The sequence below is a fragment of the Sylvia atricapilla genome, chromosome 2, assembly GCF_009819655.1.
Source record: "Sylvia atricapilla isolate bSylAtr1 chromosome 2, bSylAtr1.pri, whole genome shotgun sequence".
NCBI classification, from domain to species: domain Eukaryota; kingdom Metazoa; phylum Chordata; class Aves; order Passeriformes; family Sylviidae; genus Sylvia; species Sylvia atricapilla.
Genome location: NC_089141.1, coordinates 19,567,539 through 19,590,633, shown reverse-complemented (window position 1 = coordinate 19,590,633; position 23,095 = coordinate 19,567,539). Strand labels below are relative to the sequence as shown.

Below are 23,095 nucleotides of genomic sequence, written 5' to 3'. Positions count from 1 at the left end.
ATTAAAGGTCATAAAAAGGTTGTGTGTTCTTTATCATAGAAGGACTCATTTTTAAAATACCCAATTTGGATCAATCAGTATCTAAGACCCTCATCTTTATACATCTCGTTCTCTGAAAAAGAATCCATCCATTCCCTACTACCCGCAAAGACAAAAGAATCCCCCAGAGTTCACCTCATTTTATTTTAAATGGAAAAAGATAAGAATACTTTTTGCACACTTAAACAGTTTGACCAAAATAAAACCTCAGTATAATACACAGATAATTTATCATGTGAAAGCAAACAGCAGCATTTGGCCAGCTCTAGACAGAGAGGTGAAAAATACCTTGTTAACATGTTACTGAAATTCATACAACTTTTTCAAAGACCCCCAAGGGCAAAAACTAGATTACCACTCTCATGAGAGAAATGTGTCTCATTTGGGACAGCACAGGGAGGGAACAGAAAACTGAGCTGTGCAAAGACTTTCACCCATGTTTGCTCATCTTCAAAGTTCTTACTAGTGACAGATAATAGTAAATCTGGCAGGTGAAAGCAGTGTAACTGATTTCAGCATGACACTGTTCCTGCAATAAAAATAATACTAGAGCCACAAACAAAACTTCTGGGTTTTTATTAAAAGAAAACTCAGAAAAAGTTACGATGTGCCTTCTGTATTGAGACCTGTGAAAAGTCAAAATTCAATTACAGGCAGGATACAGTAAAATGAAGCAGCAAATTACTTCCTTGTTGGTAAACTCATTAAAAGAGTCCCAGCTTCACAGATCCATCTCTGCACAGCTTCATAATACTCTTCTCCAGTAGGTCAATTGTTTCTTTCTTTATCTGAAGAAAACAAAAAACAAAGAAAGAATAAGAAGTTACTGTAATGATACTATTATTTATTTATTTACTCAGGCACCTTACTATAGGACTATAAATTAAAGAAGGGATTCCTATACAAGGTCCTCTAGAATGTTTCCATTTTTTAAAATACCCATCATTTGCCCTGCAGCCCTGAAGTCCCATTTCACAGGGCTACAGAAAAGTTGTCATTGGCAGAGTCGATAAAGCATACTACAGCAAAAGGCCCATCCTGGGCTACAGAATCCCTACAGGACTTTCCAGAGTAACCATTGGCATAAAGCAGATCAAGGGCAGTGCAAGAGGCACAGCCCTGTCTGTGCCTGAGACACCTGAATGAAAGTGAGCATGAAGGTCAGGTCTGCCTGTGCTGCATAAGAAGTACTTTGGTTTATGACACTGATATGGCTGTAGCTTATGGCTTATCTAAAGATAAAACAAATGTATTACAGAGCAAATATTGACTAGATATTTCAGAGGGAACACAAGTTTCTTTATCATCATAGTCCAGTCTTTATCATCATAGTTTCCTTATAGGTCCCTCTTACCACTTACAAATAACTTGTTTGCAAGTTTTCTCTCAGGATTATATCCTACTGTCCCTCCACTTTGCAGAGGAATAAACGATGTAAGAAAGCCACATCCAGCCAGACTGGATGTGCTACACAAAGGTGAAAATAGTTGTCTTCCTAGCACAAGTCCATTTCTCACAAACGTTTTATTTTCATGAAGTCTGAAACTTAAACTTAGCATATTTTCAAGTTTACTGAAGGCTTGGTGTGTGCTTGCAGAAAATACAATATTGGGTTTTGTTGAAAAAAAATTTCACTTGGATCTTAGGAACAAGTAATGTGAGGAATTGAGACAGCTCTGTATTGCCATCAACCTCTATACAAAAAGCTTTCAAAGCAAGAAACTTGTCCTTTGGTCAAATCAAAAAGTGTACAATCCATTTTTATTTACACCTTTATGCTTTACTTCAATTCCAGTGTGCTAAGACAAAGTCTCATAAACTCATTCACTCCTCCCTGTGGTTTCTCCGGGAGCTTTCATCTCCTTTTCTCTCCATTGTTTGGGATGAACGAAGGGGGAGACACAGAAACAGAGAATGAAAAAATCCAGCAGCTTTAACTAATGAGATGCTGAGGCCGCTGAGCAGTGGATCAGGGCACCATCCATTGTGTGGATATGATGGGATACAGAACTGCCATGTGGGAAGATCCATGTGTCTTTAAATTCATATATTTATTAGAATATACCACTGTGCACAGAATTCTCCACTGAACATCGGGCGACTACAAAACCAGCAATTACAACGGACATGTGCTTCCAGCTGTTTTTGCTTTCTGGTGCAAACACAATGAAGGCTAGCAATGTTGCACATTAAGTATGCGAAGAAATTATTGATAATTGAGGTTTGCACTGAAAATAGGCCGGTATGCTGAGTTTCTAATTTTAAGTGTATAATTTTGCCTCCACAAATAACACAGGTGAAAGAAATTAGTACATCAAACAGCCAAACCTCGGAATTGTCTTTGGTACTGTATTTCCTCTCTCTGAGAAAACTTTGACGTTTTTCTATATATTTAGTAAAGCTGACTAAGATTGTATTCCATATTTGAAACCCACAAGTTGCTAAAACATCCCATTGGTTTACATGTGGTGTTAAGACGCCTTAGCACGAAAACATTTTTTGGGTGTTTTTTGCTGTTGACATTCCTTATACACAACTTTAAGGAATCTGCCTGATGTCTGTAGTGGGATAAATACCTGCAAAATACTCTACTTATAAATTTAGCCCAAGATGTCAAAAACCTTTCTTTATGATGTGTTATCTTCAACTTCTACAGTTTGGAGACTTTTCTGTAATTACACATTCACTATTCTGTAATCACACATAAATATCTATTGCTTATCCTAACACAACATATGATGGTGCAATGTTTTTACCTCCCTGGATTTAACTTGAACTAAACTTTAACTTTTTATGTTAAACAGCCTTTGGATTTTGCCTTAGTAAAATAGAGTCACACCTTTTGGCCTGTATTTCTAGACAAACAGAACTGCTATGATGCTGCCTACAGTGAGATGAAAGCTATAGCTGAGAAAGAAATATTGGCAAGTAAGCTTGGAGGGGGATCACACTGGCATACTGGCAACATTTTTTGGAGGAGGATCACCTATGGCCTACTTTATGGATATTGACTTCATATGACTTAAAAAAATCCATCCCACTGCCATCAACACCTTTTGTACTGCTTTTGATTTTGTACTGTACTGTCTGTGATTTCATGTTTTCTGTTCTTTAAAAAACTACAGGTAAGTGCAAGCACCATACCAAAAAAGCCTCCTGTATTAACCACAAGAGGGAGCCTCCTTGCCTCCAAAAAAGCAAAGGCAGGTTTGTTTTGCTACTTCATTTCTTCAGTATACTTTTTTTTTGTTTTGTTTCATGTATGTGAGGCTGTAAAATGCAGCACTTTCAAATACTCAGACAAGTACATTGATGGATTAATGGAAATCCATTGATGGATTTTTACTTGTCATACAGCTTAATGTCTACATGCAAAAGAAGTCCTTTTCCCGGGAGAGTCCTTCCATGTATGGACCTGCTCTAAATGTACCAAACCTGAAGATGCTGTGCAGGAAATCGGGAGCTTTCTAACAAGCACTAATGAAGGAAAGTGCCTCTTCATCTGGCTTGAAATAGGTGATGCTCCACAACATACTGTAAACAGTATAGCTTGTTACAGCAAGAAATATAAAAGATGGATTACAGAATGGAAAGAGTTGGGAATTATCTTAGAAGGAGTGTACAAATGATGGATGGCTCTAAATTGTTTGCATCCTACTTCTTGTCAGAAAAAAAAGACAAGAAAGAAAAGAGAAAAACCAAGAGAACCACTCATATGGTATTATCTTACTCTCGGCTGGAGAAAAATAGATGTTTGGACATAGTTTTGTTTAGTTTTTGAGGAAACTTTTCACTGAATCACAGAAAATGCTGAGTTGGAAGGGATCCATAAAGATCAAATACAACTGCTGGCCCTGCACAGGACACCCCAAGAATCACACCATGTGCCTGACAACATTGTCCAATCACTTCTTGAACTTTGTTAGGCTTGGTGCTGTGACCCCTTCCCCCGGGGAGCCTGTTCCAGGGCCCAACCACCCTCTGGACGAAGAACCTTCTGATAACCAACCTAAACCTCCCCTGACACAACTTCAGGCCATTTCCTTGGGTCCTATCACTGGTCAGCACAGAGAAGAGAACAGTGCCTGCCCCTCTTTTTCCTCTGTTGAGGAAGCTGTAACTGCAGTGAGGTCTGTCCTCAGTCTCCTCTTCTCCAGGCTGAACAGACAAAGTGACCTCAGCCTCTTCTCATGCAGCTTCCCCTCAAGGCCCTGCACCATCTTCATAGCCCTCCTTTGCACAATTGCTAATAGCTTTATACTGTTCTATATTGTGGCACCCCAAACTGCCCCCAGCACTCGAGGTGAGGCCACCCCAGCTCAGAGCAGAGCAGGACAATCCCCTCCCCTGCCCGGCTGTGATGCTGTGCCTGATGCCCCCAGGACAGGGCTGGCCCTCCTGGCTCCAGGGCACTGCTGGATCAGATTCAGCTTTCCATCGACCAGGACCCCCAGGTCCCTTTGCATGGCATTGCTTTCCAACATCTCATTCCCTAGTCTGCCTGTGCATCCAGGGTTGCCCATCCCAGGTGCAGAATCCAGCAATTCCCTTTGTTAAATTTCACAGTCAGTGATGCCCACCTCTCTCATTTGCTGAGGTCTAAGACTCTGTACAAACTCCTCCTACTGAGAGAACTCCCTGGGGACAGGGAGAACATCCATCGAGCATAAACAGGGAAAACTCACAGCACAACCATAGAAGTCACAGCTGTGACTTGCAACAGTAATGGAAAAATTCTTTTTCTGGAGATAATTTTGAGACCTGAGAGTACAGACTTCTCAGTCAATGTGAACTTCTTGTGTTCCTTTACCATTGAAGACAGCTTTACAGAAAGAAAACTTTATTGACCAAGACCTGAGAACTACCAACAAAAGCACTGAATACGCAGAATATAACATATACAGGTGCTTATACAGTACCTCAGGGATGTCCATCATTCTCCTTAGTTTCTGATCTCTCCAGTTCCAATCCAGAATCATGTATTTCATGGAGTTCAAGCACAGGGCATCTAAAAAGGCAACATAAATTTCACTACCAAGATAATATGACATATGCTTATCAAAATGATTTTTGCCTTTTACATCTTTTGCTGTCTGTTTCCAAGGAAACTAATCTTTGAACACTTAAGTATTACATTTGCTGGTTGGAAAACTAACGCACTGACACTGCAAACTCCCTTAGCCACATAATGCCATGCCTTTTTGGAAGATAAACAGAAAAGCAGAACAACTACTGTTGCCAGACTTATTGCCAGAGCTTAACATCCTGCCAGAAAGTAATTCCTCATGCCTCCTCTTGATGAAACCACAGGAGCTGAATTTCCACAGCTGATGTCACTAGTAAGTTACATGGACACTAACCTGAAAATTGATGTTAAGAGGAGCAGTGTTCAGCAATTCACAGGACAGGGTGCTATGTGAATATGAGTCAGGTCAGTGGTGCTGCTGAAGAATTCCTTTATCCTTCAAATAAATGGTGGTGAAAAAAAAGGTCCTTTCTGAACTTGCTTTTCAGACATTCTCCTATTTTTTCCCTGGTCTTTTACATGATGCCTACCATTTTCTCCCATCTGTTTTGATTCTTCTTCCATCTCTAGGTGACCTGGCACTGCAACACTAAACTGTCAAGAAAGAACTAGAGCTTGGGATAAAATTTAACACTTCCAGAGACGGGGCATCCACAGCTTCTCTGTGCAACCTGTTCCAGTGCCTCACTACTCTCATGGCAATGTGCTGATGTGCTGAGCACTAACATTTAATGTTGGTGGAGGCAATAAAATGATGTTGCTCCTGCACTCTTTTGGAAGGAGCAGTAGAGTCCCAAACCACAACCAGTCCCTGACCAAGAGGCCATAGTCAGAGCAAGACAGTGTCTTGCACGAGAGGAATGGAAAGAACTGCCTTATCATCTTGTCATTTTGTTGTGCTTTTTCTTTGTGTACATACTGTCTACTGAGTAAGTAAAAATACTCCAAATTTGGGTAGAGAAAAGGAGATTTATTTAGAATAATAATTTTATTATAGGCAAATGAGAAATAAGATCAAATCAGCAAGCAGATCTTTCACCCACCCCTCACAAAAGTTTACCCTGAGCTCAGTGTGACATATGATACAGTGACTTCTGCCACTATTTCCTTTTGATCCACTTGCAGTGTTTGGTTTCCTGGAGCTTTAAATCTCACACAACGGTTTTGCAATCACTTTTAAGTCAGCATAAATCAGTATTCCAGCCAAAAGAGGAAGTCCCCCACCTCTGCCTGCTCATTACCTGATTTTGTATGCACACTGGTTTTGGATTAATTTGGGTCATTTCACTGTGCTGCCAAACAGACTCCTGGGCTTGCACAGGGAGCAGGAACAGGGAATAAGCATGGAGTGGCAGGTGAGAGGAAGCCTTACTCTGCCTTTCTCTGCTAATACTGGCTTATGCCAGCTTAAAGTGATCATAAAACGAAGTACTAGAACCTTTACCTTGTTTTGACTGACACAGCACAAGTGAAGAAACAGACCCATACAGTTTAGTACTCAAATCTACATGTTCATGTCAACTTAAAAAAAAAAAACAGTTGGAAGTTTCCCTTTTCATGAGACCAAATACAAAATACTTGGGGAAGAAACCCTCCTTGTTCTCCTACCTTGTTCCACTAGTGCTTTTATTCTTCCAGGAGTTCCAACTCCAATGTGGAACACACCTTTCTCCAACATATTCATTTGTTCCTTTATCTAATATGAAGAGAGAAAGAAAAATCACAATAAACCCATAATTGTTTTAAAATTTCTTCTTAAGGAGTTGGAAATATATTCAAGATCTCATTGTACTTCTTTCTAGAACACCATCAAGTAATAAATGATACTTGTCTTTCAAACTGTCAGATGATTATATCTGGAAGAAAGTTTAAGAAATATAGCAAGCCAGCTGGGCATCACACTTCTCTAGAAGTTCAATCTTTTTTAAATTTAAAAATCTGCTATTGCACCAGCTATTTTTGGAGGTGAGAACAGCAAGATTCCTTCAGCATTTAAACAAATTCTCTGGAATTCTGAAAAACTTGAATTAACTCTGAAGTCCTTCAAGATGAAGATCCTGGAAAAAGGTGAAATAAAGCAAATTACATGTGTGTTTTTGACAGCATTTATATCAAAGGCCAAGTGTCCACTCATTACGCCCAATACCCCCATAAGGTGTGCTTTTTAACAGGTATGGATACTGAGGATCTAGGCATTCAATTTTCAGAATCCAAATGTGGGTGCTGGTACACAGTTTGCTTCCACAGACCCGTGTGTGTGAGTGTTCTGGCATTTGAATGAACCCTTGATGGGAATGTGGAACAGTGAACTCAGCAGATGCACAAACATCTTCATTCTGCACAGGGTTGCACCAGAGCTACTGGAGATGGTGCTTAGTGAAATTCCTCACACTGCAGCCCTGGGTTACCAAAGGAAGCATTACCTAATGGAGGGAACTTCATACGAACACTGTATGTAAGGCACTACTGCCAAAGGATTAAAATTAGAAAATGGTATCACACTATTTATCTGTTTGCTTGTTCTATTAAAATTCCCTACCTTTATGTGTTTTGCAAACAACTTGAGGACTCTGCAATCTCCTTTAAAGGCTGTCATTGACCTAGCAATAAAAAAAAAAAAGAAAAAAAAAATGAAATACAAGAAGCAGGGCTGGGCTTAAGACCACACACGAGAAAAGAAAAACTAACTGGCATTTCTCAATATGTTTGGGACACACACAGTCCTCCAGTGAACCCTGGTTGTACTCTGCACATTGTGTACATTCTTGTTTGCTACTCATCAACAAGATCAACAACTGGAGATACATAATGGAAGGCATCAGTAGGGGGCAATATTGGTTAGATAGCTTTTCAGATAATATTTAATGTTATGGTCTGTGCTTTCACAGCTAGCTTAATTCAAAACTGGTTAATCAGCAAATCCTAATTAAAAAATAGTTCAGTTACTGAGATAAAGCCATTACTGAATACGAGTCCGTGTACACAAAAGGAAGGATCTGTGTATGGACAAATGTACATTTTACAGTCTTCCTGCAACATGGCTGCTGGGAAAACCTAGGCTGCCATTGTCTTTAGACATTGTCTAAATTCCAATTAACCAAACTAATCCGTTAGAAACCCTGACTTGTTTTTCTGACACTCCATTTTTGCACATAGTAACAACCCTAGTTTCTGTATTCATCAAACAGGAGACAACATATTAGTATCTGTTGAATGTCATTTAGGACAGCTTGCTCTGCATGCTTCTTGCAGTGCACTGAATTTTTATTTTGCAAAGCTAAAGGTTTATCTACATCTAAACCACCTAAGTCTCAGGTGCTAGTTGCTGCCTGCATGACTGGCACTTATCTGACTTATCTATGCTCATATCTGTGTCATGGAATCAAACTTCCCAACTCTCCATCTCATTTTGTACTGCAGATAACCACAGGAAGTAGGGTCAAGACACAGAAGACAACCATGAAATTTGTAAAGTATATATTAATTCATCAAAGTCATCAAAACTTCTGTCGTGAGAAGGGGGAGGATGAAGAAGGGGAAAAAACAGGGACAGGACACACTGAAAATTGTCCTCTCTGCCCAGCAGTTCTGCCAGCCTGAGCCAGCTGAGAACACTGACACTGACTTGGAGGCACTGAGGCCAGACACACCTCGGCAGCTGAGGCCCTGAAATGCCATGTCCTCGCTGCCTTTGGTGCAAAGCCATGACTTCTAGTGATGGATCATGATGTTTTATGGGCTTACTCAACTCCCAAGTTTAACATGTCCCATGTTTCCTCTAAATTGGTTACACCTTACTTTTGGTTTTTAACAGAAGTAACACTTCCCAGGCAATTAAAGCAGTGAGCATTACTTCAGTCCAAACCTGAACACCACACTCCCAGAGTTTAAAGGAGGAAGGGATATTGCATCAGTTTGAGTGAGTGAATTTTCTGGCTAGCAGAGGACAGTGTCCCAGTTTTGCCTTTTTGCTTTGTGGTTCCAAGACAAAACTCTTGACTGACTGCCAACCCCAACACAGCATTTGCTCTTGACATACTTGATGAGCTCCAAGGAGCGAAGGGCAGAGCTGCAAAGGACCAGCATCACCACTGACTTCTTCTCTTTGTGGGTTCTCCGGAGCTTCGCCCACTTAGGACAGACTGCAATGGAAAAGCCCTTGTACCCACACAGAGTACTACATGCCACAATTGTAAATTACTAGAGTACATGATGAAGTGGTAGCCAGCAGCAAGAACACACATGCTGACTCCTTTGAGGACTTTGGCAACACTTTTGCACTTAGTCATGGCTGAGGAAATGGAAAATGGAATGCCCAAAATAAATAAAATACAGAAATATCACATAACTGGACAAACTAGATAAGAAGTAATAATCAACAGTTTTTAAGGTGATGAGCCCATTGTCTTCATTTGCCACACATAGCAATTTGTATCAGAGAAAATCAACTGCAAAGAAACATTTACCAGACCAGAAGTTCTATATAAATATACAAGAGAATAAAAATTCTCTTGGTTCATGTCAGCAGACAGCTGCAGCACTTTTATTGTAAGATAATGCATACACCTACTCATGAAGCCACAATAAATTACTGATAAATAATCCCTAGCAATTAAAAGGAAGCCCAGAACCTTTTTGATACCAAAACCAAAAGTGATGGAGTAAAAAAGAACCAGAAAAGCAAGCCCTGTCAGAAAAAAGAATTTAAAACTTTAAAGGGATTAATATTTCATAATAAACAGTATTTGTACCTACATATAAAAATGCAATAATATTGTCTTAACAATATTTTTCATACAACTTTCATCTCACCCAGACCAGCATTTAAACTCACTTTCCTTCAGATATGAAGAAAAACTGTGGGTAAGATCATTGGCTGGCAAAAAACAGGAATCTGAAAACAAGGAAAAAATATTTTTGTTGATGTTTAACAGCAAAGGGAGAATATATGTTTGCAGCATAACTCTAGTTATATTGATGAAATCCCAACTTCATAAATCCGTCATCAATAAATTACCATTTCTGAAGCAAAAATTAATGTAGAAGAAACTTTCTATGGATTAAACCAATGAAGGTAACACCTCTGAACTGCAATTTCTGTTATTTCTCCCAGCCTGAAACCTTGAAAACAGGGCTGTTGTACAGGTATGATCACATGCTTTAAAGAAAGCTTTCACATATCTTTGCCACAATGAATCAAAGCCTCAGCCAAAAGCCTTACACTCCTACACTGTTCCTCCAATATATCTATGATGAAAAGTGTTTGTATGTCCTCCAAATAATTCATACCATGTGAATGCAAGAATCTACCAATAATTCACTTGTCAGTAAGTCTGTTCACCTTCTGGCCTTTCTTATTGTGGTAATCTACCTAACAATATCAGCCCTAACAGCAACCTCCACTGCATTTCAGTGCCTTTCTCTTCCTCCATTTCCTGCTGACTTCCTTTTCTCTGGTCACTGTGTTAACTAGGAAGTCTTTTAAAAGCACTCTGTGGCAGACATGCCATTTAACTTCATATAGTGGCTATGAAGATCCTAGCAGGTTCTTTGGAAGGTCATTTCTCATGTCTGAACAGAAAATCAAAGTTCTTAAAAAGGTGATTAAAATTCCATGGTCTGAAAACTTGCCACTGTTGTTAAGGGCCTGATGGGACAATATGCTTCTGCAGAGCATTAACAATTCTGTCTTTAAAGACTTACATATTTGTCATCAACTTGCATGAAGCACAGCCCCTCAGGGTGTCCATGGATGTTTGCTGATATATTTTCTGAACTAAGGAAGTTTCTTCAAAGACATTATTCATGTTCACATGAATAGTGCACTGTACTAATGCTGAGAGCATCACTCCAAGATGTTCACTGGAACAGACAGTGTGACAATCCTGGTTTGTACCTAATGCCTGGCTGAAGTCCTGTCTTGCTAAAAACTTTTATTTTGCACTGATTCCCATTAAATCCTGAGATCGACATTTACTGGGACTTGAGCTTCAAAGGAAATGAATATGTACAACTGAAGGATCAGCAGCTGATTTACTTTAAAAATGATGTTTAAAAGATGCACTTGATGGTGGTGGAGCAGGCAGGGGCTGATTTTTTGAATACATGGTCTCATTAATGACCTTTCTGAAGACACAGTTTCAGTCACTGACTCCTCACCAACAGCCCAGCAACACTGCAGTATTTACAACAGTTTTAAACAGAAGCTTCAGGAAGGGGGAAAGAAACACACAGCTCCAGACTGCAGCAAGAGACCATGCTGACTTTCTGACCAACCCTGACCTTCTGCGCTCTGTCAGTGAACAGGAGCATACGACTCCAAAGTAGCTGCTTGTTATTTAGTCAGTGCTTTGACATGAATGACTGGACAGCTGTGCAAGTTTGTAAACTCCTTGGCACTCTAAGCCTTCAACTCCCAGAAAAAAAATTAAGGAAAAAATATCTCCATCCAACACATATGGAAAATAGGTCACTTCAGTAGCCCAAAGGGCTCTTTTTAATAAGAAGGAAACCAAAGCAATTTATTATTTCCTAAAAACCTCATATGCCAAAAAATACTTAACAGAAGCTTTTCAAAGACATCTATATGGGACTTCTCCAGGTTTTCTTGATCCAGTAACAAAGCGGAGACTGCCCCACAGAAATAAAGAATCCACCTAGAATCTTGGGGATTAAGGAAGAGCACATTTACCTAGATAGACAGGTTTATGCATTAAAAAAGAAAAAGCACTGCTGGACTAGGCGGCTTCTACATTGGGTATAGGTCACTGAGAGTTCAAGAAGACTTAAAGGTGAGTGCAGTTTTGTTACCAGGCTGCTGCTCTTCATGAGCCCTACCAAGCAATAATGGGGAGTGTCTCTGTCTGCACAGGAGAGGCAGAGAATTTTAATGTTGCCATCATCTCCAGTGCAACCTCCAATTGACAGGTCTGTCCTGCTTTTTGCCTTTTCTATATGGCTTTTTTCTGGAGGCAGGATATAGGGAGCAAAGAGGGTCGTCATGGCTAAAACTTGGTCACTTGACATGTGGACCAAAATTACCACCTCAATTCATGAAAAAACACTGCATTCAAAATCCCAGACCCACATGAAAATGATGCCTCATTATCTCTTTGTCTGTTTCTGTCAGTCCCTTATTACGCATCTGGACTGACTCAGATAATCCCAGGAACAAAACACATCTCTCTTACCATCTTGAGAGCTACTACTAGAAATCTTAAAATTTCTATCAGGGAAGTGAGCTACAGAAATTAATACTTTACAACAGAAAGAGACATTTAAACAATGTTTCATTTCAATTACTCCACAAAATCTCACATTTATTACAAAGAAACTAACATTTAAACTTAAACAACAAATAATTATACAATAAAAAAAAGAAATATAATCAAAAAATTTCATTAAAAAGTACAGCTCAAGACCTGCCCCAAATAGCTTCTTTCTTCTGCAGAAAAGTAAGTTAATAGTATCATGAAAGAAACATTATTTATCTATTAAATATAGGGTAAGTTACCTGACAGCTGTAATTCCTCTAGTTCAATCACAGAACGTTTTTCATGAAAATGTTGAGTAAGCAAATTTTGTAGATCTTCTGGGACACCAGGTTTTGGAGCACATTTTTGCAGAACATCAGAAATCTTCTTCTATAAATTCCAAGTAAAATGGGTTAATGTGGTATTTCTATACAGCCCTCTGGCTAGCTAACAACACTGTAAATAAATGTTCCTCCAGATCTCTATACAGCTTTATCAGTTTAATTACAGCTAAATTGAAAAACACCTTACAATGGGACAAGATTCCTTTTGCCTTTAGAGGGAATGCAGATATCAGATGCAAGCTGAGATACTTGGACAAGATGCTCTGTGAGCCTGAACATGAAAAATCTTGTGCACTCATCTGAAATGCTGCTGTAACAAAAACATACCTGGAAGATGTTTTTTTGAGTTTTGCTATTGCGAACTTTAGTATCAGTTTGAAATTTCAGGCTTTTTTTCCTAATTTGTTTTAGTTTATTATTCTTAAGGCGTAACAATAGGAATCAAGTGATAATATATGATGAGGTTATATTTTGATTTAAACAGGATAATCTATCTGTATTTGAAAGGGAAGATGGTTAGCTGTGTTCACAGAATATCATGCCAGCGTGATGAAAATAAATTAAAACAAGAAAACCAAAGGTCAAGCAGCAAGAATTCACAACTGCTTTGTTCTCCCACATTGTAATTTTTTAAAAAAATTATTAATTTTTAGATACTAAAGATGAGTTCATTATGATCGTGTTCTACACCTTAGGAATGTTACCAAGCAACAGGTCTGAATTCTCATTAAAGTGAAAGGATTGCTGTATTTTTGACATAATTAAATGGAACATGTGGGTAGTATAGCCCAAGGTTCCCATTGACCCATCTGCCAACATTTAAGAAAAGCAAATTTTAAGTATTTAAGAAAACACCAAATTTGGAAGGATGGAGGCAGTCTGGAGAGAATGACAAGAATGTCATGCTTCTCTAGTTCTTGCTGAGATGAGTACAGTTTTTGGAAGGGCAGCTTAAGGTTCTCAGCTGTGTAAGCTAAACTGAACTCATCATCAAGGGGACACGAGGTAGCATAAGTCTAGAAGTGAAAAGGAGCAGAAGGATGTGGTTAGGATGGAGCAAAACCATCCGTATTCTTGAGGCAAAGTGGGATTTCACAGACAGGAGGTGGGTCTGGAAGAATTTTTGGCAGCTTTGGAGGGATGGTGGGTACCTTCAGTTTGGTAGGTTAACGTTCAGGACAGCAAAGATCAATGGGAATTTCGAAGAGTGGTATGGTAGGAATTTTAATGTCAGGGACAGACCTTCTTCCATCCATTCTTTCCCTTGATCCATCTCAGCACCCACTCCCTCCTCTCTTCCATTCCCCACCACTCTGTCTCTCCCTCCTGCCCAATACAGCCCAGACACTCCAGTAACAGAAGCATAGGGAGCAGAAAGCTGAACAAAGAAGAGCCATCAGGGGGCTGCCAGAACAGCAAAGGCAAGGCAAGTGCTGCCTCTCCCCAGCCACGGCCACTTTGGCACTGCCTATTTCACCCCTGCTAAACGCCACCTGTGGGTTTGCAAGACCCCAGCTGAACCTTTGACAGTGGGGGACATGAGATGAAGTGGTTTTGCTTTCCTCTCAGTGCAGCTTTGGCCGGCGCAAAGCCCTCTGCAGACCCTGGAAGATGTTGCAGAGGACATCTGGCTGTTTCACAGGTTTCTGCAGTGCTTGAATCTGTAGCATTCCTTCCCAAGATTCCCCTTCAGTTACCACCGTTGGATTTTTCTGCCATGGAACAAGTGTCTTCCCAAATCATGACCAGAGGCTGTGAGCAGCACGGCCAGCCTCTGTGTGAGGCCCAGAACCAGACCTCTGCATTGTTCTTCCCAACAACCCCAAATGCTTTTCCCCTCACAAGCTGCCTCTGGAATGACCCACATTTGGGAACCTGTGATTTAGCAGACAGCAAGACTCAACTGTCAGGCTCATTTTACTTGGTAATTCAGCATAAGACTCTGTTCCACAGGACCATTACATCATTCATTGTGCCACTTGGTTCCTTTAGAGAAATTATTGCCCTCTGGAGGGAAGAAGCCAGATGCAAGAAATTCTTTAAGAGCAAGAGCAAGGACACCTGAGCAAACTCTCCTCCTTCAAGGAGAGCTGTGGGGAAAAGTTCCTCATGCAGGAAGTTTTACTATTTTTCTTCCAATTCATTCCAGATGCTTAAAAACAAAAAAGCTTTCCCTCCTATTCCTTACTTTTGGAGACAGCACTTTGTTTGGAAAGCACAGATCAACCTAATAAATGTTTCCTAATGGGATTTTTGACAGGCTGTGTATGTCAGCTTAGTTGGCCTAAAGCAAAGGTGTAAACAAGCAGCTGCTGTTTGCCTGAGAATGGGGTTTCTTGCTAGGTGGGTCTGCCAGCCTCTGCCATGGCATGCCTTCACTCTGGCTCCAGTGGAGTAAGTACTGTACTTACTCTGCAAAACCCTGCTCTTCCCGCTTCCCATTCCCTGGATGATTAAGAGGCCTAACAAAACATAAAAAGGTCACCCCTCAGCCTTGTGAGGGAGTCAACTATTTACAGTCTGCCCCTCTACAGAAAGACAATTAACTTGTCTGGTGCCATATAATCTCCACTTAGACTGTGAGGTGTGTTTGTTGTTGTGGGTGAGCATGGAGCACGGCCAGAGGGACAATACAGAGTATTTATTTATATACTTATGCTATGAGAAGAGTGAACAAGGACAGTCCTTGGGTCAGGAGATGTAACAGCAGCTGGAGCCTGACCACACTGTGGGAATGACTCAATTCTGTAGCAACTGAAATTCCACCTTTCTTCCAGACAGTCATCCTTTCCTGGTGGGCAACACTTGCAAGGGGGGTGTAGGCATACACAGCCCTTGAGTGAATACAGACATAATGCCACAGGTCAGGCTGGGAATAGGTATCTTGAGTAAGGTTAAAAACCAGGAATTTCTCTTCTTCTCCAAAAGAGGCTGCAGTATTATGACCATATTACTTCTCATCATCATAGGTTTGTCCCCATTCTGCATCTTGTAGTAGCATATAAACCCACTGCCCAGACCCCAAACACACTCTAGGACACTCATACCTTCTTCCTCCTCTTTGCCTTTACAGTGTTCTTTTGCTTTTCTTCAAGCTGACTTAAAAAACACTCTGTAGGCTGCAAAACAAAACAAAACAAAACAAAACAAAAAAAAAAAAAGAAAAAAAAAAAAAAAGAAAGAAGTAAGAAAAAATAACCTCACCAAAGGAAGGCAAAGGAGGTAAGAGGAGATACAGAAACTATAATGCTAGGCTAGGAAAAAGCAATTAGAACTGAACTTCCCCACCTATAGAAGGAATCAAATCCTTACAGTTATACACATATAAAGTAATTTTGGAATTGAGATTGATGTTGCAACCAAGAGAGGGAATAAAAGAGGAGAAAATTGAAATATTTAGGGTGTAATCACAATTCCATAAAATGGTGAAAAGCAGGTTTTGATACTTTAAAAAATCAGGAGGAAAATATGAACAAAATCTACCGCTAAATTTATATTTTTAATCTCTATCATTGTAAATGATAGTTTTTCTAAACTTTGCCAGTAGTGTTTTAAAATAACTGGGTCTAAAGTGAGTATCCAGGTGGTAAAAAATAACATGGAACTGGGAAAGATTAATTGGAAACAATCATGCTCTGGAGTTCCCTCTACACTTGTAATGCAACATTTAGGAAAACATGTTTCAAATTTGTCCTACCCCATTCTTGCTTTGTCTCCTCATGGCAGGCAGGGTCAAATACACACAAGAAAAATACATGATGCATTTCAGAATAATCCAACATGTGCTGCTATCATTAAACCCTCTTTTGTGCCTGAGTGAACAGGCTGAATTGGTCCATTTGTACCAGAGTCCCTGTTCACATAATCCAGGGCTAGGATTTGTCCTTAGCCACCTAAAATTGTCCAGAACAGAGGAAGTGAGGCACAAACTTCTCTTGTTTCTCTTTTCTTTTGCCTTCTTAGGGCCTTCTACCTAGTGGAAATGCACATTTATCTCCACAGACAGGCATTGGAACTTAATAACTGACTTGATGAAGAGTAATGAGAAAATAGGCTGAGCTGCAGGAAAAACGCTCCACACTACTTTGATGCATTTGGCTGGAAAATTCTGCTCTTGTGAGAAAATGTGGAGAAGACTCATCATACGCAGCATTAAAAAGCTCAGGAACAGCAAATTCAGCATTCCTCCCTGGGGAAAGCCTGAAAAAAAAGTATTAGCAGGAAAGGGAGCCCAGCTGAAATCCAGAGAAAGTGTTCCTTTGCTCCCTTGGGAAGGCAGCTTCAGTCAGGCCAAGAGGGCAAAAGGAAAGCTAAGACAAGTTCAGAGTATCTGGGCTTTTCTGAGCCTTCCTTGCACTGCCTCATCTTAACAGGACACTTGGCAACTGGTGCTGAATGACCCAACCCAGCACACTCCTGCCTTTCCAAGCCCACTCGCACAGCCTTATCAGAAGCATTTTTTGAGGCTTAATTGTTCATATCATGCCTACATTTCTCTTTTCCTCTCCACTCCCCTTGCTAAATTAGCTACTAAAACAGGTAATCACCATGCTCAACACAAAGAAAGGAGCTCTTACTTTCTGTGCTGTGACGCAGCCACAGTCACTGGCCTTGCAAAGGCAGTAGCATTGTATAGCAGTGGCTCTGAGACTTAGGTTGAGGATTAAAATGAAACTTAGGAATGATAAGAGAAGATCTGGCTGGGGACTTGCTACAGCTAGCAAAGCACTGCAAAGCACTCTACAGCTACAGCTGGAATGTAATGCATCCTGCATCAAAACCCATGAGAAGTTGTCACAGGGATTGTATCTTGCCTCAACAACAGAGATCTGTCCCTGTGATCTTCTCAGGTATAAACAGAGATTATCTTCACTAGAAATGAAGAGAATGACTGCAAGTGGAAACTCACTTAATTTAACAAAATTGTTCCAGAGTTAATGTAAGTTTGTTGGCCTTATTTTTGGTTTGTTGCTATTTTAAAAATCTCTGTCCTGACTCTGATTCAAGTGTTTTTAAAACACCACCATACATTTCTTCATTCTTATCCCTACCATTAGCATTCCCAGACATTGAGACTGAAACAGAGCTACCCTCTGCTCTACTCTTACACATCCCAGCTGTCCATAGATACTTAAAGGCCATTTGCCATGTGTTTTAATCATAAATTTTATATTCAACATCATATTTTATGCAGAGAACAAGCCATTGGATTGCTTCAGTCAAGGGCTACCTACAAGCAATCCAAAAGTCAGAACAGGGCCAATCTGAATCTCTGTCCTCCAGTGGAGTATGATGGTCCCCTATCCCAGCAGGGCTACCACTCTTCCAGCACACTGAAAAATGTCACTCATTTCACTTTGGGCCCATTTCTCCCTTCTAATACATTGTGAACTGCTTTACATAACTCTGCAAACACTCCCAACTGGCATCTGTATGAGAAAAGAATGAAATGTGCCACACAGCTGAAAAAAATTCTCAGAAAGAAAAAGCTTCTCACTGCTAAGCCTTCATTCAAATTACCACCAAAATGCCATGGCTTCTTTTTTGAAGGCAGTATGTAACCCTTTCTTTCAACAGCCACAGAAACACACCAATACAGCAGGCTTGTAGTCAAAGCCTTGCTTCCTTAGACAAGCATGTTAAGACTCAAAATTACCTCCTTTACACTGCATATATATATATATATATACACACAGTATATTTTCAGCCCAGCAATAGCAAATCCACTTTATTCAAACATTAAAAATAGTGACATAAAAAGAGAAATTGCATGGTGGCGAATGGCTGTAAACTTACATGTCTTTGATGATATGCAGTCTAAAATATTTCAGCATCTGATCTATCCTGAACTTCTGACCCTCATCCAAGCACTAGCTGCCTACCTACTCATGCAATAGCTCTTTGCATGCCACCCTTAAGTAAAGGTCATTTGCATGCTTTTCTTATGCAAGACACAAAGCAGACAACCACTACTTTTTGACACAGCTCCCTTGTGCTCTGTGTTTTTATGCTATTTTTACATGGAAATTCTTAAAATGCAGAAAACAGGAAATTTGTGCTGAGACCAGTGATTTATAAACTAAAATGTCATAAATACCTTGTTTGTTAGTCATACACAGAACATAAAATATTTCCTGTATTATATTTCTAACATGCTTTTTTTCTTTTCATGTTGCCAAAGTTACGGGAAATTCAAATGTAGAGTGAAAACAGCTTTGCATCTGTGTGAAATTCACATTCCAGGTCAGCCACATACTCTGACTTTCTGAGACTGTGACAAAGTAAACACATCACTGTGTCACTCAGATTGGAGACACATCATTCATTTCACTGTAAGTCTGAGGACAGCCTGCAGACCAGGAACATAGATGCTCATAACTCTGGTTGTCTCATGACAGGCTCTAAGGTGCCAAGTCCACTGCAGAACAGCTCTGAATAAGGCAGGCATGAGGAAAATGGGTTTTGTTATTTGCACCAGAACTACAAAACCATCAGCTTTCTGTAAATAACTCTGATTTTGTATGTCTAAAAATATGAGCAATGATCCATCTGTGACTTTGAGCTCCCATAAAGCATTTCTCTCTTGCAGTTTCACATCTAAACATCAAACTACCTCATTTCAACATGCAGGCTGATACTCTTTACATGACAGAAAGACCAGTGGCAGATGTTTTGCTACAGCTGAGCAGTCCCAGACTACCTCGGCAAGTAACTTGTGTTGGCTATCCTTTCTCATGTTCTCATAAAAAGGGTGAAGCAACCCTTCCAAGCAAAGTGTCTTAACCTACTTCTAAATGCCTAAGTGAAAATGGTGATAAAAAATGGCTCCATAAGAATTCTCACTCCTCAGCATCTGACCCCCTGGTAGGGCACGTACAAAGGCAACACAGCTTTCTCCTGTATTGCTTGGTTCTCTTTCCTAATCAAAACATTGAACTCATTCCGATATTTGGATCACTTCACCTTTGGTCTCTTTGGAAAGACAACCAAAAGCATAGTAATCGCTACCATGTTGTTTACACTCCTCTGGTACAAAAAAAAGAGAACATCCCTGCAAATGGCTTTCACTTGGGCAATTGCCTAGGCATTACAGAGTGAATTTACTATTGACCTAGCAGTCAAAATTAATATCCATAACCTCAAGGAGAGATAGCTTCCAATGTAATTTTAGCTCTCTGACAGCCACTCAACCTATTCCCCTGGGTGGTATGAGGAAGGCAGAACAAATTTACCTTCAAACAAGAAACATCTTAAAATCAGCTGACCTCTAGGTGACTTCTTCCCTCAAACTGGGGTGATGCTGCCTGTTCCTTGGCATACCCCACGTAATGCTGAACAACACAGTTCCTCTTGGCATTAAATGAAAGTTTTAGCAGTGCTAGGGTAAGAAAACATCAACCTATGAAGACCTAAATTCTCTTTCACTTGGACCTTGAACTGGGGACATGCTTGAGCAAAGAATCTGTACAACAAGTAAATACAGCTTTCCAGATTTGTGTGTGCAGGGAAAGGGAAAAAATTGCAGGGGAGAATACTCAGTAACACCATACAGGCTTGTACCACTGGACAGTCACTTTGTAAGACAGTTCTGGCAATCTCAGCTCACACAAAACAAGTGTGACATTATTGCTGAAAGGTACAAGAATGTGATCACTTCCAAATAAGGCAAAATAATAATAAGAAAAAAGATATGTGAACAGATCAGAGAGTGAAGAAAATAATCCCTTTAGTGAAAAAAAGAACATTATGTTTCCCTATGTGTTATCATCCTTGTGCTAAACAATTGCTTAATTTACAAACCTGCTTCCTTTTCTTTTTCACAGCAACTTTGGAATCTGAATCTTGACATGTTGCTGTCCTGTTTTCACTTGCTTTTTCAATAGCTTCATCATCTGAAGGATCTAATCAGAAAAAAAAGCAAAGATCTTGTTACTGTTTTTCAAATTCATCTATCCATCTTTGCATTCAAAAACAGGGATAAAATCTCTAGCTGAAAGGTTGTCACAATAACACACTCTCATGATTGGCAATAAATACAGCTGTAACAAATACATTCTTCTTGCTAAGTTTGCTGATACTTCTTTCAAAATAAAGTTATTTCCTCCTACTAAAACAAGTCTTGCAGATGAAGGGAAAAAACAGTCCAAGCAAACACATAAAAAAGATGCACGAAATCCCATTCCAAGCCCCCAAATGCCTTACTGACACACATTTAAGAGGAAAAACTGCAGGACAGGTATGATGCCCTACTATGTAAAAAATATGCACACTTTTCCTGCAAGTACCTTTTAAGTGTGTCTCTTACCTCAGCAATAATTAGACAAAAGCACACTCCCAAAGTCTGAGCACAATATCCACAAGCCTTAAACACACTGATGTTTTAAAAGACAACTACTTAATTCCAGGTGTCTCTACCCATTCTCTTCTTCATCTCTTTTATCTACAGAGAGACTTTGGGGAAAAAACAATGCACAGCAACAGCTCCCTCCAACAGTGTTATAATAGTGCTTTAGATGTATTCAGACAGACATTTCTACTGGGGTCTGAGTTATTTCCTTGATTATTGCCAGAAGTGTTATCATCCATCCAACTGAATTAATTCAACTTCTATAATTGGAATATTTCTGCCCAACAGGTATTCAGTCTTTATTGCAATCTTCTGTATTCCAAAGTTGTAAATTCACAGTTTCAAGATTAAGTTACTTATTTTGAAAAGAGAGGAATAGGATTTCTTAAGCATCATCCCAAGTATAGATGATATAACTGTATCTATGCAATCACTAGTTGAGAGCAGAGCAAAATGATGGCCAGAGAACATGAGAGAGAGAAAATCAGTTATGGTTGGTACTTACAAATTCCATGTTGAAATGGCTATCTACTAAAAAAGGGTAAGTGAAAGGATATGTGAAAAATATACAAAAGAATTTAAGTGAAAGGTCAGTAAAGAAATGGAAGAGAGGAGGGAAGAATCTCTATTAATCCACAAATGTAGCATTATATATTATGTGGCAATAAGGCAGCGGCTTTAAAAATCCTAATGTGACAGAATGGGTAACAAAATGGGTACATATTTATTCCTGGAAAGATACCATTTCATAGTCTTCACTCCTTTCTCCCACCTGGAAAAGCCTGTGTACCAGTCAGCACCCTAAAGTTGGGTTCTGACAGCTGTTAGGAGTTCAAAAAAGTTTAGTAAGTTGAAAGACAGTAAAGAAGATCAGCAAATATTTTAGTATTTTATGTAGTTTAGATCATTTGTCATGAAATCTCACTTGATATAGACTAGATTCTTGGGAAACCCCAAGAGCTTTAGAAAGAGAGCAGCAACTGAGAAGAGAATTTGTTTTCTGTTCAGCACAACTAAGAGACTCCCAAAAGGGTAGATAAATATGTTAATGAACTTAATTAAGACCAAAATAGATGCCATGGAAGAAATGACAGCACTTGTTTGCATCTCAGCATAGGATTAAGACATTCTAAAATCTTAAAATAGGAATTCACCAAGAAAAACCCTCATTTTCCAGCTCTAGAGCGAATGCAGGAATGTGTGCAGCAAGTGAACATGACAGCTCAGCTGACCTATCTGTTTCATCCTCCTTGCAGGCACAGCCTCAAATCAGAGCTGAACAGGCTGTGGCCACACAAGTGCCAGAGCCCACAGAGAAATGATGCGCTTAGTCCTGTACAGCCCAACACATGGCAGCAGGTGAACAGGACAACAAAATGTGTGGGACAAAGCTTTTCCTAACAGTACAGAGCAAATATCTTTCTCTTGAGGATGTCCAAGTTCTCCTGTACCATATGGCTGTCCCTGCACAGCAGCAGATCTTTTCTGCCTATTCCTCTCCAAGGTCATCGAGCACTTATGTGCTCCAGCCATTTTGGCATCTCAGATACAACACTTCGTTGGAAGAAGTTGAAAAATCACATCATTCAGCATACTCCAGAAAGTTTAAAAGGTGTCTTGATAATTCAGTGTTACCACTGGCCATTACCATGAGCTTTGTTTCCTTGTGGATCACCCTTCCTCTAGCAAATTTATTATGCTGTATTTTGGTAGAGCAGCTTCTGTATTTAAGCACCCATCACTGACTTCTGTCTCATTTGCCCTGACTGCAGAGATACTGAAAGAGCAACCAGCTTTAACACACAGCAGCTTCACACCCCTGGGGTTTTGAACACACAGCATTGAAGCAGGCTTGCTTCAATGCTTGGAGAGATGAAGTAAATGAAGTACATCAAAGAAATCAGATTTGCTCTTCATCCCTCTTGCTCGCTGCGCTTGAGCCCCAAACACTCACTCAAAAATGAGTTTGTGCATGTTTCACTGATCTGAAGTGCTGTGTGAGCCCTTTCCAGTGTTTCACATTGAAAACAAATGAGAATTGCATCAGATAGATTCAGGGGAATGTGCCTCTAATCTGCAAGTGCTC

General features: G+C 39.9%; 1 protein-coding gene across 2 annotated transcripts in view; it reads right to left on the bottom strand.

Moving 5' to 3' along the window:
• Nucleotides 1-592: 592 nt before the first annotated feature.
• Nucleotides 593-23,095, bottom strand: part of CMSS1 (cms1 ribosomal small subunit homolog) — a 222,429-nt gene continuing 199,926 nt past the window's right edge. For both annotated transcript variants that reach the window (XM_066340924.1, XM_066340925.1), the window contains exons 2-10: nucleotides 20,463-20,563; nucleotides 15,710-15,781; nucleotides 12,579-12,708; nucleotides 9,900-9,959; nucleotides 9,105-9,207; nucleotides 7,605-7,665; nucleotides 6,674-6,761; nucleotides 4,959-5,047; nucleotides 593-827 (exon numbers count right to left, since the gene is read on the bottom strand). In XM_066340924.1, coding sequence (XP_066197021.1) covers nucleotides 744-827; nucleotides 4,959-5,047; nucleotides 6,674-6,761; nucleotides 7,605-7,665; nucleotides 9,105-9,207; nucleotides 9,900-9,959; nucleotides 12,579-12,708; nucleotides 15,710-15,781; nucleotides 20,463-20,563 — 788 coding nt within the window. In that variant the 3' untranslated portion in view covers nucleotides 593-743. The remainder of the gene's footprint in view (nucleotides 828-4,958; nucleotides 5,048-6,673; nucleotides 6,762-7,604; nucleotides 7,666-9,104; nucleotides 9,208-9,899; nucleotides 9,960-12,578; nucleotides 12,709-15,709; nucleotides 15,782-20,462; nucleotides 20,564-23,095) is intronic.